We start from the raw sequence: 20,001 nt of genomic DNA on the forward strand, positions 1-20,001 counted from the left end.
TGAGGGTACATATCAAACATTGATTGATAAAGGTAAAATCCAACATTGGGTTGATAGAGATACAATACTCTAAAACTGGCTGCACAGCTTTATAAAAAGTAGGTCTTGTTTTAGTAATTTATTCATATTCAATAATAAAGTAAAACAGAGAACTGGATACAGGAAATGGCTACACCATGATATTTCTGGCCTTTGCAAAAGCATTTGACAGAATGCTACATGGAAAACTATTAGAAAAGTTGGAGCAAATTGAATGGATATGAAGCTGGTAGCATCAATAGGCGAGTAGCTGACAGACAGACATCAGAGTAGTATACGGTGGAGTGGAATTGTGGTTCTGTACTACAGCTGCAACTCGTTAATTTGTATATTAATAATATCAGGAGAGATTTGGGGGGGGGGATATTCAGTTTGTTTGTTGATGATGCAAAAGTGGAGACAGCAATAGTAGATAAAGCTGATGTAAACATCCAGCAAGATGATTTAAATAAATTGGCATTGGGCAAAGGATAATGGCTGTCAATTTAATGATGTAAAATGTAAGGTTATGTACTTCAGGTTACATACTGTGTATTGCATTGATGGTACTGTGTTGCATTAAATTGATGCGGCTAAGGACCTTAGGATAATGGTGGACAAAGAATTGAAGTTCAGGGGACATATTGCATAATTTGTTAAAATATGCCCAAAGGACTACTTGGATGTTGAAAAACATGCTAACAAATAAAGAGAGAGGGAGGTTATTATCCCTCTTTATAAGGCCACATCTTAATTACTGTGCACAGATTTGGTCACCTGGGTTTCTTGGGGATCAGGAGGTGGAAGAAAGGATTCAGAGATGAGTGACCAAGCTGGTGACTAGTCTGTGAAATGCTCCCCATGAGGTTAGGTTGAAGTTGTGTGGTTTGCAAAGTTTAGTTGATAGGTGGAAAAGAGGGGCCATAAACAGAAACTTATAAAATATTAAAGGGTTTTTATAAGATTGACAGAGCATCTGTTAATCTTATAAAACTCCTTTCGGTAAACTGCTCAGTCGGTATAGACAAAGCCCTGGGTTTGATTTCTACCAATGTCATGACAAACCTTTATCTCGTTTCTTACGACTAAAGGTGAGTTAGTCGGTCTCATATGGAGGTAGAGGGTTTTTTCACCAAGAAACTCTGGTTTGTCATCTCTCAGAACAGGCAAACTGGTCCTGTGAACACATGAATTTACAGTCATAAAAAGTATACATATCTAATCCCTCATTAGGAGAGCTCAACCTGCTCCCCCAAAGGGACAGGGGAGAAAGGGGGAACAATATGAATAAATAAATAAGATTGACACAAATTTTTCAATACATAACAAATAGAGATAGAGAACCAGGGTCATCCAAGGAAGTTGCATAAGAATGTGTCAGTGAAGGTGTGCAGACTAGAGATATTTTTAGTGAATGAGTGGAATGGATTGCTAGCATTAGTTGTGAGTGCCATGACAGTGAATGAGTTAGGTTAGCAAGTTAGAGGCTAGGTTTTGCATGTATAAATATTAAATTTTAAATATGTGCATCATTACAGTCCTTGGAGGCGTCACTTAATAATGTCTTGATCGGAGCATGTCTTTACTTGAATCGCATTTGCAAGATGAGTCTTCTAACTCCCTGAATATATAGATATAATAATAATCGTTTCCAGTTTTCTTCAGAAGACAGGTGAAATCAACGCCAAGTAAAGACATGCTCTGATCAAGACATTATTAAGTGACGCCTCCAAGGAGTCCAAAGACTCAGCAAACCACATCAACGCTTTCAACTGTCCACTAGTAGTCGACGTATTTGCACAGACAATCACAAACATCCATGTCCACGGCGAGATTCCAGCCTTTTGGCTGGAGAGCGCTAACCATTCAGCCAACCAGGACAGCCATGTGACTTGATCACAACAAACACAGCTAAATACTTGTTGTATTATCCCTGACTTTTGAAATACAATTTTACCCATAATTCTTTTTCATTTGAAATAATGTGCTGCTTTGGTTTCTTTTAAATTTCATTATAAGGATGGACTCACCTTAGAAAAGAGAAAATAAAAGAGGGGGGGGGATTTATCTGCATCTTAGTTCAGAAATTGAAGTCTTCCCAATTTTTGTATGTGAACAGAAATACAAGAAAAGCTCTGTTTATATATATATAAAAACAGATTATACATACAGTATATACAGTAACCAAGATTATTTTCATATGATTGATATACTCACTTCATATGCTTGCTGCAGAAGAATATTAATATGCGGATCATTACTGTTCACTTGAATCGCATTTGCAAGTTTCTTAGAGACTTCAATTATTTGATCAGTCATTTGTGATTTGCATATATCTAGAAACTAGCACAACACATGCGTAAAACTTTACTTTCTTTCGATCAAAACTTACATTTTTCCCACTTTCATTTAGTACGCCCTCTAGATAAAAATAAATAAATCTGAATTGTTGCTGTTTCTTAACAAGGTCTAATGGACAAAAGTATTAGAATTATTACAACTGAAAAGCGTCATTATCAGAGAAGAGAAAAGTACATTCATAACTTATAAACGATGGAAAATTATATATCTGATTATTTTTAATTCTGTATAAAGGCTTCCTGAATTTGAATAGTGAGGGGGGAAAAACACTTAAAGTATTAAATTGTATAAAATTATTATTTTATAGAATTTATCAAGTCGGCACGTTTTGTGTTTAATTAAGCTTTGCAAATAGTTTATGCTTACGGCCACGTCCCATACAGACAATCAAATCCAAATCCGACGGACGCAAAACGATGCTGTCTGTAAGGGCGAAGCAAAATGCTTTTATAATCCCTGCTATCTGATAAGGTTGCTGTGTAGGGAAACGTTTATGAGTTAAGTGCTCTGCGCAGGTGGGTGCGAGTTATAGATCCTCGTTAGGAATTAGGATGGCCTTAGGTCTCCTATCTTTGGAGAAATCTGTTTCGTCATAATTTGCCGCTTGTTGTACAAGTTCATTTGGATAGGAAGACGATGCTGAGAAGAACTTTACTGCTGAAGATTGCAGGAAAGAGTAGATGTAGGGGATATTTGTATCCCGGTGGAGTTGGACATTTCTGATATACCATGGTGCGTTTAAGATAATGCGGAGACATTTGTTTTGCACTCTCTGTAGTTTGAGGATATTTGTACTTGAGGGGTGACTCCAGGATGGGGACGCATAAGTAATAATAGGTCGAATCATCAACTGATAAAGGCGTAGTTTAAGTTTGGTATCCAGCTTGCTGTTCCTGTTGATAAGAGGGTAAATCTGTGCAATAATTTTTGATACCTTTGTACATGATGCGTTTGTGTGTGTGGACTGAAGGTTGTTTTCTGTCTAGCAGTACACCGAGATATTTGGCTTCTGCTTTCCAGGGAATTTTGGTATTAATTAGGCAGATGTCATCTTTAGGAGATATTGAATTTTTAGTGAAGAGAACGGCGATACTCTTCTGAGGGTTTACTTGCAATCTCCATACCGAGAACCAGTGCTCTAATTTCAGTTTTATTGCAGTTTCTTGGTGACAAGGCGCGGCTTAATAGATCTGGATAGTATAGCTGTGTCGTCTGCGTATAGGGCAACGATAGATGACATTGGATTGTGCGGTATGTCCGCCATGTAAATCGAGAAAAGTATCGGTGCCAGTAGGGACCCTTGAGGCACTCCTGCCAAGATTCGTCGCTGGGTAGATAATATATCATTTAGTTTGACTTGCATTCGTCTGCCACTAAGAAATGATTTTATAATTTGGACTAGATCTAATGGAATGCCAGCTAAAATCTACTTGTATAGTAGTCCAAAACAGAAAAAATAGAAAAGTAAAAGATATATGAATAAGTCCTCCAAACAACTACGAAAAATCTCGTGGATCATGACAACTGGACATAATGACATGATATTTGTAGTGAGCACTTTCATTCTATCTGTCTATTCCCTTCTGCCATACGGCTGGGAAGTGGCAGCAATATGCTACCATACTAGAGAGAGAGATGTTTATGAGCAAGGTGGTTTCCCGTTGCCTTCCTTGCAGTACTATATCCTATGGCTGTATCCTGTGTGTTCACGGGTCCAGTTTGCCTGCTTGCGGGATGAAAAACCTCAGATAAACTGACGGAAAAACCGCTGTTGCCCATACCCAAGACCGGCTAACTTGGCTATGACTGAAGAAGATCCTTAAGCTCCTCACGTCGTCGACGGGAATCGAACCTAGGACACTCCCTCACCAGGCATATGGTTACGAAGCACATAGCCACTAGGCTAACCGTGCAGACGCACTTTCATTCGATTGATTAAACTCATAATCTCGAATGACTATGAATTCTATACTGAAGATATTAAGTAGTTTGCGATATGGTAATTATGCCACTGATAACAAAACAATTAAACAGCTTCTATTTTGTAGTCAATTAAGAGGTCAGTGTAATTAATTGCGTAAGCTATCCTGCCAGTATAAAGGATGAAAAAACCCGATCTCCTGAAGTAAAGCCTTGATATCTCTATATGAGGCTAATTCACTTTCAGTTTCGTTGTTAGAAAATGTGCCTGGTATTACTAGAGGGGGAGATTCAATCTCAGGCCAGTTTCATGTAATGGGTAAATGTTGCAAGTGCGATATCAGCAATCATGCAATATGATTTCACATGATAAGCAAGAAAAAGTGAATCTGATGAGCCGAACTGTTTTTAAACTCTTTATGTAAGATTCGGGTGAATTATCCTCAAATACACATTAGGCATTAATACATATTGTTGATCTGCGAACTGAGTGTATCATCAAATCAGTTGCTGAGCAATGCGGAAATACCACTAGAAATGTAGGCGAGAAAAGTTTGTTCCTGTGAGTCAACAAGAGTACTCATGAGAGATTTTCTAAGTTAATTCTATATTGAAGATTTTGTATTTCCGAACTTCAAGAAATATATATTTGTTTCAGCAATACACGGAGAATGGATAAATGTCTAGAAGTTTCCGGACAAGTACACAAACTTATGTAGTATATCAGAACCAGATACACTTTGCAAATGAATTGCACATTTTGAAATGAAATATACAATTTGTAGGAAAACGGTACATGCCTTGCTTTAATTTTTCAGTTAACATTTAACTCAAGATTACACTTTTCTGCTGGCATGCTACAACATGTGGACTTCGCTGACTAGTGAACCTCTTCCAGTTTATCAACTAGCACTACCTTGGTTTGAGTGACCAATAAGTAAGGGAAGAAAAATCACTAAAGGAACATAAGTATTGAACTTTATCATAACTTTTTTTTTAAATTAACAAAAGAGACTTATTTTGTGTTGAGTCAAAAAATAATTCACTAACGCCTTTTTTTTCTCCTATAGGCGTGGCAGTTTTATCCCTTTCTTTGTTCTTTTTAAAGATGACTGGCTAGTCTTTTCCCACCCTTTGCCTGTCACTTATCATAGCTATCGCTACATGATCAAAAGGCATTCGGGAAGGAAAGTATGCCAGATAACTTCTGCCATCTGGTAGTCTAATAATGTATACTGTTGTTTGAAGCAGCGATTTCTAATGTCGATTTGCATGAGTTGTGTGTACTACTGAAAAAGGACCCTCTGGGCGGCGACTAGAATCGAACTTGAAACAGTCTTTCTTCAAGAATGGACGCAACTGCCATTTCCACAGGGCTACACAGGCACCTTCACTGTAGTTTAAAAAATTACTTGTTTTACTTTCTTTCTGTAGAGTCAGAAGATTCAACGTGGGATGCCAATTAAGCCATAATAATATCGTCTTGGAAATATATTCTGCATGAGGACATTCATTTTCGCAAATCATTTCACTCATTCAATACTTTCCATGGTTAAAAAAACCATATATCATCATATGCAGAAAAAGGTTTCCTTAAAAGTGGAATTATACAAAAGTGGAGATCATATTAAGCAATGGCATGTGTCCCAACTAGTCAGGTTAATATTCATTCCAGCTTGATATATCCTTAGAACAAACAATTTACTTGGCTATAACGAACAACCTTTTAGTACCAACTTTAACAGTTAATTTTTGTGTGCAATGTAACGTGCTTTTAATTTTGAGTTATCTCTGCCGTTACATATATTATAAATATTTCCAATTTTCATGATTTATAGATTTCTTTCATTCCTACAAAAATAGTTGCTAAAATCAATGAGCACCTTCTAATTTTTTTTTTCTAATATATATATTTTTTCATATATATATACTGATTGGAAAGAAATAGCGCCATCGTTATAAGACGCAATGACTGCAGCAATCCTACTGGGCATAATTTTGACAAGCGTACGATAGCCATCAATGGGAATTTTGATTCTTTTTCCTGTAGATATGTAAATGAGGTCCTGGGCTGTTGTGCGGTGGGCATCTCTTAACTTCAACCAATGCTCCTGTTCATCCCACAGATGTTCAATAGAGTAGCAATCAGGGCTCGGTGGAGGGCTAGCAAGTGTTGTAATGTTCATATTCACAAACCCCAGCAGTTTATGACACGGTGCATTGTCTTGCTGAAAGAAACCAATGGCGTTCTGTGGAAACACCAGAAAATAGATTGCCCAGATTGTTCGGATACCTCTCGAAGTTCAATGTTCGTAGCATTACAGAGGTTTAAGGCCAAAGCAGGACCATACCATCAAAACCGTCACCTCCAAATTTCACAGTTTGGGGTTATGCACTCTGGTAATAACCGTTTCCCGAGAATCCGCCGCAACCACACCCATCCATCTCCTCGGCAGAGGATGTAGCATGATTCGCCTCTCCATAATATAGCTTTCCAAGCTTCGACGTCCCATTGTACATGCTTTTTGCACCACTGAGGAGGATGTTGCATGTTTGTTCAGGTAATGTGGGACTTGCATATTGCAATGTTGTGAGCCTTGTTCTGAAACGTTTTGTGCAGATTCGTGTTATAGTTGATGCCCGGAACTCCACATTCAGTGTGTGTCAGCCGACGAATGGCGGTTTATACCTATTATCCATTGTAGCACATTACTTTCACGTTCGGTGAGCGCTGTAGGTAGTACACTGCGGGTAGCCTTTGCAGTTGACTTCCTGCGCCGCTTTCATCTCAGTATGGTATTACCGATTAATGACCTGGGATGGCCCAATTTTTCAACAATTTGCCGAATAGATAGGCCTGTCACGTGGCATTCTATCACAACGCCTATTTCAAACTCCGTCAGTTCCCTTCTCGCAGATATTTTACTGGGATACAGTTGCACTGTTGCAGCGTACAATTGAAGTTTATGTTGATGTATTTTTATAAAGTTAGTAAAGGAAAAATAGGAGAATAAAATGCGTAGGTTTTCCCAAGAGAAAGCTCTCTCTCTCTCTCTCTCTCTCACACACTCTCTCTCTCTCTCTCACACACACACAACACACACACACAGTGAATCTTCAGTTAATAACAATTATAAAGAAAATTCCGTAACGGCTTTTCAACTTTGCCCAAAGACAGCGGGCAGCACTTTTTCTAGCCATTAACTGGTTGCACATTAGTAGGCAACTGATCTTCGCATCTAATCATCGATGGAATTGAATGTTTTCTCACTGCCTCCTAGTTTAACAATGCTCCTAATGATGACCCAGATGTGGGGGTAAAATAATTCTGCGCCCAAAATCGACTTTGAAATCAGAAAAAAGTTAATCTAGTTTGAGGGGGGGGGGGATTTATCGTACCTATAATGCACTCTGTAGGCAAGGATGACTGAAATTACACCGCCGTGCAAAATTTGTCAAAATAAATTTAAAAAACATGCTTTAATGGATTTTTATAATCAGATGTCTAAAAAAATTCACACAATAAACAAAGAAACTGAGAGGAAAAATCGATACTCACCTGAATTTGATCTCTGTTTAAATAATATTAGTAAGAGTATTTTCAATTAAATTATTGAACTTATGCAATTTCATTATACTAATAAAATAAACATTAAAAACCTAGAAGTATTTTTCAATATTTTAGCAAGTGAATCTTGCTAATACTAAAGCCTAGATGTGTCAATTTATACGACATAATTCAGGATATTTTAGAACAGTACTAGCGTAAAATATAAATTAAGTTAAATACCTTTAACATCTGTTTTTAAAGAACCGGAGCTATCACTTTTTTTCATCCTTTTTTTCCAACTATATATATATATAACAAATGCGAGAGTTTGCTTCAGTAAAGATTTGGTTGAGGGTGGCAAAGATGGCGTTAATTAGCGTTTACGTGTATTTATTATTAGTCTCGCGTTTTGATTAGTGTGATATTTTCGGGATAATCCGAATGATATTTAGAGGTAAACTTTCTTCATTTTTGTGTCAATTTTTGCGATTATAAATTGTTTAGCTGGTAGACTCTTACGTGACTCCAAGGGATTTGTCAGTAAATCCTCCAAGGTAGACAGGAACATTTAAAGACATTGGAATATTCCTTGATTACAAACGTTGTACAAGGATGGAGAACGTAAAAGACATTAAGGGAAAAAAAAATCAGCTAACGCCTTTTTTCTTCCGTATACGGGGAGTAGGCGAAAAGTACTTGGGAGGGTGACATTAAGGATGCCATGCAAAATTTAAACAAAGATATGTCACATTGGCATTCTTAAATTCATCTTAAAGAAATTCGAAACGGATTATCCTGGTTGTGTGAATCTCTTCACTCAAGTTAATGACATGGAAGATGATGTGGACACGGAAGATGGCTTTACACCTGTTCCACCTACAAAGACTCCCAGACAGTTCGATTGTTCTCAGGAGGAACAATCTAATAAAAGACAGAACATCTGTAGATGAAATGGAAGATGTAACAACACACGACACTCTAGTCACTCAAGATAAAAAAGAAAAGGTCCCTCCAGTTATTCTTAGAGATAAAAAAAAATGGACCATAGCCTCAAGGTCCCTAGGGGAACAAAATATCAATTTCTCCTGGGCAAGAAATACTGACTTCTCAGGGGACCCTGTAACCACTAGAGAGTGCGTCCCCTGGGTAGCGGATAGGGGAGCCCACCATGTGTGTGTGTGTGTGTATATATATATATATATATATATATATATGGTGGGGGGGTCCGAATATACTGAATAAGGACTCTCGTGGACCAACAGGGCAATCATCTTGATTATAAGGGAAGCGGCACTCCCATGGACCCCTAGCTGGATCTATCCTCTCCTTCTTCTACTTTGAGGAAGACCCACTTACTTTAATCTTTCCTATAAGGCCTTATCAGCCAACTGATAAGGCCTTATAGGAAGGCCTTATCAGTTGACTTCTTACTTTATGACCCTTGTGCTATTAGAGTACTCGAGGGCCATGGGGTCTTTTCATTTCTGGCCTCACAACTATGTCCTCTCTATAAACCTTACTATATTTCTTCTATAATCTACCCTTTCCCCTTCAATATACCCTATTCCTCCTATGGGTTTAAATTCGGAAGAAGGCGAGTTCAGAAGCCTTAAGGTAGCAGCCCTACCACTGAACTATTCCATCGTCAGGCTAGTCCCCTGACATGGAGAACATAACCATACTTGTAAGCTGACAGAAAAAGATAATCGGATTGAATCTATGGGAAACGACCCTGGAATGGAAAAGGGAAAACGAAAATGGAAACGACAAAATATAATACCATAGCAAACTGAAATGTAAGAGGAATAGCATATAAAGAAATAGAATTAGACCAGTTATTAAATGAAAGAAATTTTAAAATAGCAGTAATCACTGAAACAAAAAAGAAATTAAAAGGAACTATGAGAACTGAAAATTTTAATGTGATATACAGTGGAGTCGACAGAGACCAAAGAGCACAAGCAGGAGTCATGATTTGGATTCATAACTCCCTTTCAAAACAGTTAAAACATAAATTATGGAATGAAAGAATAATAGAAGCTAGAATAAAAATAGATAGAGGCTATTTAACAATAATTGTTTTATATGCCCCAGAAGAAGGAAGAGAACAGGATAATATTGATTTTTATAATCAGCTACAAAACATATATAATAAAATAAATAAAAATGATTACATAATTTTAGCAGGAGACTTAAATGCAAGAATTGGAAACACGAAAATTAATAATAATATAGGAATACATGGAGAACACACTCTAAACAGAAATGGTAAAAAATTGATCGACTTTGTAGTTTATAATAACCTAAAAATAATGAATTCCTTCTATAAACATAAAGACATACATAAATATACTTCGGCAGCAAGAGGATGAAAATCAATATTAGATTACTTTATATTAAACCAAAAGACATCAAAATTTTCACTAGATGTTAGAGTTCACAGAGGATATGAAATAAGCAGTGACCACTTCCTTGTTAAAATAAAATTAAGATTACCACCTAAATGGCAACAAGTAACAAGAACAGAAAGAAAAATTGAAACATTTGCTTATAAAACTAGACTATTGAATGACACAAATGTACAATGGCTATATGAACAAAGAATTAACCAATATCTAGATAAAATAAAACAAAATGTAGAAATAGAATGGCTTAATATAAAAACGATACTAAATGCAGCAGCAAATGAAAGCTTAGGAAAGACCAAAAAATTCAATAAAAGAAAAAAACTGAAGATCTGGGATGATACAATCAAAGAAATAATCAAAAAGAAAAAAGAAGCCTATCACAAATGGTTAAGCAGTAAAAGATTAGAAGATGAAATAGAATATACAAGAATAAGAGCCATAGCTAAAAGAGAAGTCAAAAAAAGACAGAGAATCATGGAATAAATTTTTTTCTAATTTAGAACATAATTAATATAAAATAAGACCCAATGTATATAAGATTTTGAAACACCTAAATGCAGATACCAAAGAAAACAAAATTAAACTGAATTGAAATTAAAAGAATTTCTAAATTATTACACAGAACTGTGGACAGACAAATATTTTAAAAAAGACAACTGGCAAACAATTAACGAAAATGAAAAGGAAATAACTCAAGAAGAATTAGAAATCAGCCTGAAAGAAACAAGAAACGGAAAATCACCTGGAGAAGATAAGCTAGGTTCAGAACTATATAAATACGCAATAACAAGATTCAAAGGAAGACTCTGATTATTTTTAAATAAAATTTATTCACTGGTATCCCCCCCCAGTAGAATGGAAAAAAGCAATTGTGATTCCTATCTTTAAGAAAGGTAATAGAGATGACCCTAAAAACTATTGAGATATCAGTATAATAAATTCATGTTACAAAATATATAGCAGAATCTTAAATAACAAACTAATGAAATATTCCGAAAATATTATTCTAGAGGTACAAAATGGATTTAGAAAAGGACGATCATGTATAGACCTAGTCTACTGCCTAAAATTAATAACAGAGAAAAGAAGAGAATATGATTTAGAAACAAATATCGCATTTATTGACTTTGAAAAAGCATTTGACAAAGTTAAAAGAAACATATTATTTGTATATAAACATATTTGTATGTATGCGGGATGAAAAACCCGAGTTTCCGGGAGGAAAAAACCCTGCTACCTCCGTATGAGATCGGCTAACTCACCTTCGATTGACTTACAGAAAGCAATTTTAAATCTAAATGAGATATCCAAAGATTATTGTATGATAATATCAACGGAAAAATCGAAAACTATGGCCTTTAAAGGACAAGATCCAGCAAGAACTAAAATAGTATTAGATAACAAGATCTTAGAACAGGTGAATTCATTTAACTTCCTAGGATGTATGATCCCATATGAAAATGAAAAAGATATAAACGCAAAAATTGCAAAATATTTAAAAATAACAGGTGTGATCAACTATATATTTAAACCAAACCTAGTTCAAAAACAGACCAGGCTAAAAGTATATAATACATTAGCCTTACCGGTCTTAATGTATGGAAGCGAAATCTGGGCAATAAAACAAAAGACAAACAAGATTAACAACAGCAGAAATGAAGTTTATGAGAAAAACTGCAAAGCATACCCTATTTGATCACAAAAGAAATGAAGATATTATGAAAGAATTAAACCAAGAACCAGTAATAGAAAAAATTAAAAAATATAAACATAAATGGATGGAACACGTTCAAAGAATGAAAACAGAAAGATTACCAAAACAAGCCTTAAAGTACAAGCCATTAGGAAAAAGAAAATCAGGACGTCCTCTTAAACGATGACTTCTAAAGCCGGAACAGGCCATACTAGGCCTAAATCCTTGATGCGTATGATGATGATGATGAAGAAATACTGACGAGGTTGTAAAGATTCATCCTGCCACTGTTACAGATTATCGCGTGATGACGAAAATGCTGGACAACTCCAAATTTTCCTTCCACACCTTCGCGCTAGCAAGCGAGAAAAATTTAAAAGTGGTTCTAAGAGGGGTTGCTGAGGGCATCTCCACTGATGAGCTCACAACAGACCTCCTCAGTCAAGGATTGACCCCAATCAAAGTCAGTAGGATGCTGAGTTCAGATAAAAGGCCAATGCCGCTGGTGCTGGTCGAAATCAGCAATACACAAAAAAGAATTTATGAAGTAACTGACATTTTTAAGCTCAAAATTACAACCGAACCTCTAAGGAAGAAGGCATTGGCAGGGCGGTGTCACAGATGCAAAAGGTTCAGGCAGCCCAAAAGCTGTGCAGAGCTGCCTACAGATGCCTGAAATGTGGTGGTCACCAAACAAACGCACCGAGCCCAGATCCGCACCTGCCTGCTGTGCCAACTGTAGAGGACCAAATCCCGCTAATTACAAGGGATGCCTTTTTCATCCAAAAAACAGTGGATCAACAAGAACGAACCATGCTCGAACCAAGCAATGACACAATAAACAACCAAGTAGGTCGCCCTCCAGATCATAATACCTCACATTCAGAAGCACAGGAAGGCACTTGACCTTCAGTCATGTCCAAATCATATGCGCAGGCGGTAAGAACTCAGACTCCTTCATCGCAAGAGCAAACAAGCTCCGAACCCACATCAGTTCTAACCTCTTCACTTGCAACAATGATGCAGGAATTCAGCAAAGCAAGCACCTCACCATCTTCCAAAAAGAGATTTAAAAAGATCCATATTAACAGCTCTCTATAATGTTTAAAAAATTCAAACCGAATTCCCTCATGATAATAGCATGGAATACAAATGGCTTAACAAATAAAATTCTTGAGCTGCAAAAATTCTCAAAGAGATACAATCCAGACATAATATTGATCAGTGAATCCCACCTCAGACCATCAAAAAACCCAAGACTAAGAGGTTAAATTCTATATAGGACAGACAGACTTAACTCTAGTGGAGGCAGCACAGCTATTTTTATTAAAAATTATTTGAGCCACAATGCATTGACCAGCCCCCAAACTCTAAACCTTGAAGTGACACATGTAGAGGTGCACACAAATAACGCAGGGAAACCTAAAATCTATGCAGCATACAATCCTCCCAGCATTCCACTATTGACAGCAGACTTAGACTCCATCCTCGGCTCCAAGGATTCCATAATTATAACAGGAGACCTCAACTCCAAACATACGGCTCAGTTCAGTTCGTCAATCAACTCCAAAGGCCGTACCTTATTTAACTACACGTTACTCAACTCATCAATAGTAGGTAGGTGGACCCACTGAGCCCATCCTCTATAGCCCATCAAGAGGTTCTGACGTATTACACATAGTTATCCTCAGGAACATCAGATATCAATACTAGCTGGAGGCATTAGAAGAGCTTAACTCAGATCATAATCCCATCCTGCTCAAGCTAGGACTCCAGGATCAGCTCTCTCCCCATCATTCTTTCTTAGCATGGGACAAGCTCTCTAAGGTACTTCCAGTCCACATCGGCACACCCCTCTCATTCGCAAAAAATAAGATAGACCTAGCTGTAAGCAATTTAACTAGGCAAATCAGCACAGTAATAGCATTAGTCACTCAAACCACTGTCTTCCACGCATCCAACTGGATCCCAGAAGAGATAATGGACCTAATTACGGCCAAAAACAAAGCGATATCACAATACTACAGTCCCTACAAGACAAAAAACCTTAAACAACCTGAATAGAGAAGTTCGAGAAGCCCTCCATATACACAGGAATTCCTATCCAAACTCACGGAAATCAAACCAGAAGATAACTCCATGTGGAAATTTATAAAATCTCTTCCTACCAAAAGACAACCCCTTCCTCCCTATGAAGACCAATCTTGGAATTGCACACTCAGATGAAGAAAAAGTAGAAGCCCTAATTGACAATCTGGAAAAGCAATGCAGTCCATCTTATAAAAACTTAAATGTTAATTTAATTTACAATGTTCATCATAAAGTTAGAAAAGCATTAAGACAGCCTAAAGATGATTCAGAAATCATCATCCCCACATCTCCAACAGAAATAATCAATATTATATCGTATCTGAAGAACAAAATGGCTCCCGGCCCCAACGGCATTACCAATAGAATAATAAAGCTACTCTCAAGAAAAGCCATAATTCATCTAGTCCATCATCATACGTATCAAGGATTTAGGCCTAGCATGGCCTGTTGCGGCTTTAGAAATCATCATTGAATCGTTTAAGAGGACGTCCTGGTTTTCTTTTTCCTAATTGCTTGTACTTTAAGGCTTGTTTTGGTAATCTTTTTGTTTTCTTTCTTTGAACATGTTCCATCCATTTATGTTTATATTTTTTAATTTCTTCTATTACTGGTTCTTGGTTTAATTCTTTCATAATATCTTCGTTTCTTTTGTGATCAAATAGGGTATACTTTGCAGTTTTTCTCATAAACTTCATTTCTGCTGTAGTTAATCTTTGTCTTTTTGTTTTATTGTCCAGATTTCGCTTCCATACATTAAGACCGGTAAGGCTAATGTATTGTATACTTTTAGCCTGGTTTGTTTTTGAACTAGATTTGGTTTAAATATAGAGTTGATTACACCTGTTATTTTTAAATATTTTGCAATTTTTACGTTTATATCTTTTTCATTTTCATATGGGATCATACATCCTAGGAAGTTAAATGAATTCACCTGTTCTAAGATCTTGTTATCTAATACTATTTTAGTTCTTGCTGGATCTTGTCCTTTAAAGGCCATAGTTTTTGATTTTTCCGTTGATATTATCATACCATAATCTTTGGATATCTCATTTAGATTTAAAATAGCTTTCTGTAAGTTATCTTCAGAATTTGTAATTATTATTTGGTCGTCTGCAAAGAGGAGAGTGTGTAGGTTAACTGTGGGTAAAAGTTTAATTCCTTGATGTAAATTTTTACTCCATTTTATTATTATTTCATTTAAGTAGATATTAAAAAGAGTTGCTGAGAGGGGACATCCCTATCAGACCCCTTGGTTTATCTCTCTTGTATATGATAGCTCGTGATTTAATCTTATTTGTATTTGATTATTTTCATATATACTTGTGACAGCTTTTAGGATATTATTTGGTATTTGTCTTTCTTTTAATATGTTAAATAATATGTTTCTTTTAACTTTGTCAAATGCTTTTTCAAAGTCAATAAATGCAATATGTGTTTCTAAATTATATTCTCTTCTTTTCTCTATTATTAATTTTAGGCAGAAGGCTGGGTCTATACATGATCGTCCTTTTCTAAATCCATTCTGTACCTCTAGAATAAAGTTTTCGGAATATTTCATTAGTTTGTTATTTAAGATTCTGCTATATATTTTGTAACAGGAATTTAGTTACCTTTTATACCTCTATAGTTTTTAGGGTCATCTCTATTACCTTTCTTAAAGATAGGAATCATAATTGCCTTTTTCCATTCTATTGGGGGGATACTAGTTGAGTAAATTTTATTTAAAAATAATGAGGGTCTTCCTTTGAATCTTGTTCCTGCGTATTGATATAGTTCTGAACCTATCTTATCTTCTCCAGGAGATTTTCCGTTTACTGTCTCTTTCAGGCTGATTTCTAATTCTTCTTCCGTTATTTCCTTTTCATTTTCGTTAATTGTTTGCCAGTTGTCTTTTTTAAAATATTTGTCTGTCCACAGTTCTGTGTAGTAATTTAGAAATTCTTTTAATTTTAATTCAGTGTTTAATTTTATGTTTTCTTTGGTATCTGCATTTAAGCGTTTCGAAATCTTATATATATTGGGTCTTATTTTATATAAATCATGTTCTAATTTAGAAACAATTCATCTAGTTAATATTACGAATTCCATCTTAAGATTCCAGTACTTTCCCATAGATTGGAAAATCGCTGACATTATACCTCTGAAAAAGCCCAGTAATTACCCACAGCTTCCCCAAAGATACAGGCTAAGCAGTCTTCTTTCCTGCCTTGGCAAAGTAACAGAAAAGGTTATCCTATCAAGACTACAATCAGCAGTGGACAAACAGAAAATAATTCCAAATGAGCAATTTGGGTTTCGTAAAGCTCACAAGACAGTGCAACAAATTCACCTACTTACGGAATATATCACCCATGGTGTTAACTGACACCTTCACACTGCTGCTGTATTTTTAAATGTTGCCGAGGCCTTTGATAAGGTCTGGCATCGAGGGCTTATCTTCAAACTAATTGAAGACAATATCCATATTAAACTAGTGAAACTCATATACTCATACATTAGTGAAAGATACATGCAAGTAAAACTCATTGGAATTGTGTCATTGATCCCTATTAACTCAAGAATGACCATTACGGCACCTTTATGCCGACGACACCGCTATTCTAGCAAGGTCGCTCAGCCCTCGCCTAGCAATCACTAGACTCCAAGGAAGTATCAACGCGCTAGATAACTGGTCCACGAACGGAGGATTCAGGTGAACCCATCAAAAGCTCAGCTATGATGTTCTCTAGAAGAAAGGGCTGCATTAAAGAAGACATCTCGCTCTCTGGTCAAAAGATTCCATGGCAATCAGAGACCAAATACCTTGGGGTATTACTGAACAAGAAACTCCTTTTTGGTAAACACATCAATCTCATCGGCTCCAAGACTTGTAAAGTCATTGCTCAGCTCTACCCAATGATCACAAGAGTAAACTGAACTTACAAAATAAATTACTACTTTACCGTATGGTCATACGTCCAGTCATTACCTACGCCTCACCAGCATGGAGTCACACCTCACGATCAAACATTTCAAAACTACAAAGAGTCCAAAATAAATGCCTGAGGATGATCCTGGATGCACCATGATTTATCAGAAATTCACAGATTCATCGTGAAACCGGCATTCCATACATTTCCTCCCTTCTCCACAATCTCGCAGAAAAATTCTTTGTCAAGTCAAGTTCACATTCAAACCCGCTGATCGTACAAGCTGTCAATTACAATGAAACAGATTACTACAAATATAAAAGACCGAAGGTTATTGTACTCCCAACTGATCATACCTAATACAACTGCTCCCAGAGGGCGAGCTTAATTGCTCACAAAACTCCCTCTCTCAAATAACTCTCATTACAGACAAAGGGGAATATGAAAAGCATTTGTGCTTCACCCATCCTGACAGTAGCGTTAATAGTAATGGTTTGCTTCAGTTGCAGAACCACTGATATTACCAACTGATAACACATTAATATTTGCCTAAACGTGGTTTTCACTGGGATGTTTGAGGAGACCTATCCTCTCAAAACCTCACTGACGACTTATCTATAATTGTTGTTAAATACGTTGGATTTACTCCACCACAACAGATTTATCTCATATCTGAACAGTCAAATGTAATTCTTCTTTCTCCCTTTTCATTATTATTTTCACTCTACCGACCTTTTGTGTGTGCGTGCAGATATATTAAAAGAATAGTAAACTTAGTTGAAAAATCAATAAAATGAAATAAAATAAACTTCTCGAATTAAAAAAAAAAAAATACTAAAGCCCAGATACAGGAAAACTTAAATATACTATTACTACACATGTGAAAAAGATTTGCTTTATTTTGTAATTTCAACTAGAAATGGTGCTAAATGAGGAGGGGGGGGGGAAATAGAAGTCTTTTTTTAGATAGTACAGGTATCGATTTATTATTATTATTATTACATAACACCTCCAAATAAAATAATAAAATAAAATAAATACTAAAACAATAATACGATAATATTTATGAGAAAGTGCTACATCTTTTCACTTTGGTGGAAAAAAAAAAAAGAAGCTTAGCCAGTCATGACTTAATCTTTTGTATCCTATGGCAAATATATATATATTTTTTTTCCTTAGCGATCCTCAACTTTCTCCTTTTAAAATACCAATTTGATAGCAACAGACATCTCGTAACTGAATATATATATATATATATATATATATATATATACACACACACACACACATATATATATATACTTTTAAAGGATCATTCAAATATCACAGAATGTAACTATTTAATTCTGTGCATTTTGTTATCGTCGGGGGTTTGTTTTTATTTAATTCCTCGTGATGTTCACCGGCAGTTTAGTCCACTGAATAACATGAAACTGGAAGATTTGTACCTTTTCTTTGAACCACTACTATGAAAGGGGGGGGGGTGGAATGATAGACAGTTAGTACTATTAATTATAACTTATTAAGTAAGCTAATGTTTATATTTGTCTGGCTATCCGAGTTGCGTATTTTGAATGGAAGCGCAGGTTACCACTTTGTGAGTGGAAACGGCTGTATCAACAAGCACATAATTTAGGTTCACATAAAATTGCACTGAAATCCTGATGCTCAAGAAAAATTTTGAATTTACTAGTTGTAAACGACAGTTTCACAAGGCTTCTCTCCAGGAAATGAATACTTCTGAATAGACCACCCCAGATGACTGAGTAATGTGACCGTAGAAGACAAGAATGCAGAAACAAAGTAGCATAGAATTGTAGAGCTCAGATCCAAAACGAATGTAGCAAATTGAGATTTCTCCCTTCTCACCCCTAGCCATTGGTACAATATCACATGTAATAATGTGCAGGAGTTTGCATAAATAAAATGAATGTTCTGGAGTTTTATAGCAATGTATCAGAAAGCCACGTAAGTCTTTTTTATTTTTGACACTTCAATTAATTTGTATTATGAATCAATATATTGTATATTTCGATTTCGAGAAGTATTACATTAGCTGTTTTGCGAAATTGCTCACATTTCATTATCACAGTATCTATTACATTTAAATTATATAACGAAACTTTTTAAACGTTTTCTTGTCTGAATATAACAAAGTTAATTAATAGTGAATTAACATTCTTTATCCCGAAGAGCAACAATTCTTTGCATAATATTTTATATTTTAGAAACCATTTTGAGTTTAAAAAAATTTGGCAGCTCGGATGATCAATTCAGAAATAAAAATGACAAGCGGAGAGTAGAGAAAAAGCTGGGAAGAAACTGTTTTAAAATAAACTCTGCTTTTGATAGCAAAAGCAAATAATTTAATATTTCTTCTCAATATATCTAGTTCAATGCGCTATACTGAAATTTCATGAAGATGATCTTGAGTTTCTTAGGGTGAAATTATGCTGCATAAAAAATTAAAAAAAAAAAAATACAGGCCAGCGTTTATTAATTGTCTTTTATATAGTTACTTGGGTATTTTTTTTGTTTTATATTTTGCAATGTTAATTGCTTAGCAAACCCCCTCCCCCTCACAGGAATTGCATTGTCTTTTCATACATTTAATTTCATAGATATATCAGTCGACAAAACGCGTTCTTGTACTTCTCGGGTATTATTCGAAAAAAAAAAAGGGGGGGGGGGAGTAAGATATAAATCTGTGTTTCTGGAGCATGTTACATTTCCAAGTATGGAATTGAAAGAGACAAATAATGCCACCTACACGAGTCATCCCAACTTATTGCGTATAGGATTTTTTTAATTAATGCAGATTAGATAATTTTTTCATTTATTTTTCATATTACATTTGTTCTCTTTTAGTCAACAGCTCTCATAGCAATTATCTGCATATTCGTAAAAGTCAACCAGAAAGGTTGGCTTTCTTTTCCAATGTCATATTAATTTTATAAATGATATAAGTACTATGGTCAAATTTTTCAATGGCGTTAATAATCTCATTAAATAACATTACCTGGATTATGATGTGAAGCTTGCATTTATTTG

At 35.7% G+C, this 20,001-nt stretch overlaps 1 protein-coding gene across 1 annotated transcript in view; it reads right to left on the bottom strand.

Annotated features, from left to right (window-relative positions):
* Window positions 1-20,001, bottom strand: part of Ranbp21 (exportin-5-like protein Ranbp21) — a 425,699-nt gene extending 405,698 nt beyond the window's left edge. Inside the window, exons 1-2 of the mRNA XM_090399635.1 lie at window positions 19,970-20,001; window positions 2,236-2,439 (exon numbers count right to left, since the gene is read on the bottom strand). Of these exons, the coding sequence (XP_090255761.1) occupies window positions 2,236-2,337 (102 nt within the window). The 5' untranslated portion in view covers window positions 2,338-2,439; window positions 19,970-20,001. The remainder of the gene's footprint in view (window positions 1-2,235; window positions 2,440-19,969) is intronic.

Source organism: Typopeltis vanoorti, chromosome 10, assembly GCF_054136105.1.
Source record: "Typopeltis vanoorti isolate ZY-2024b chromosome 10, IOZ_Tvanoo_1.0, whole genome shotgun sequence".
Classification (NCBI taxonomy): Eukaryota; Metazoa; Arthropoda; class Arachnida; order Uropygi; family Thelyphonidae; genus Typopeltis; species Typopeltis vanoorti.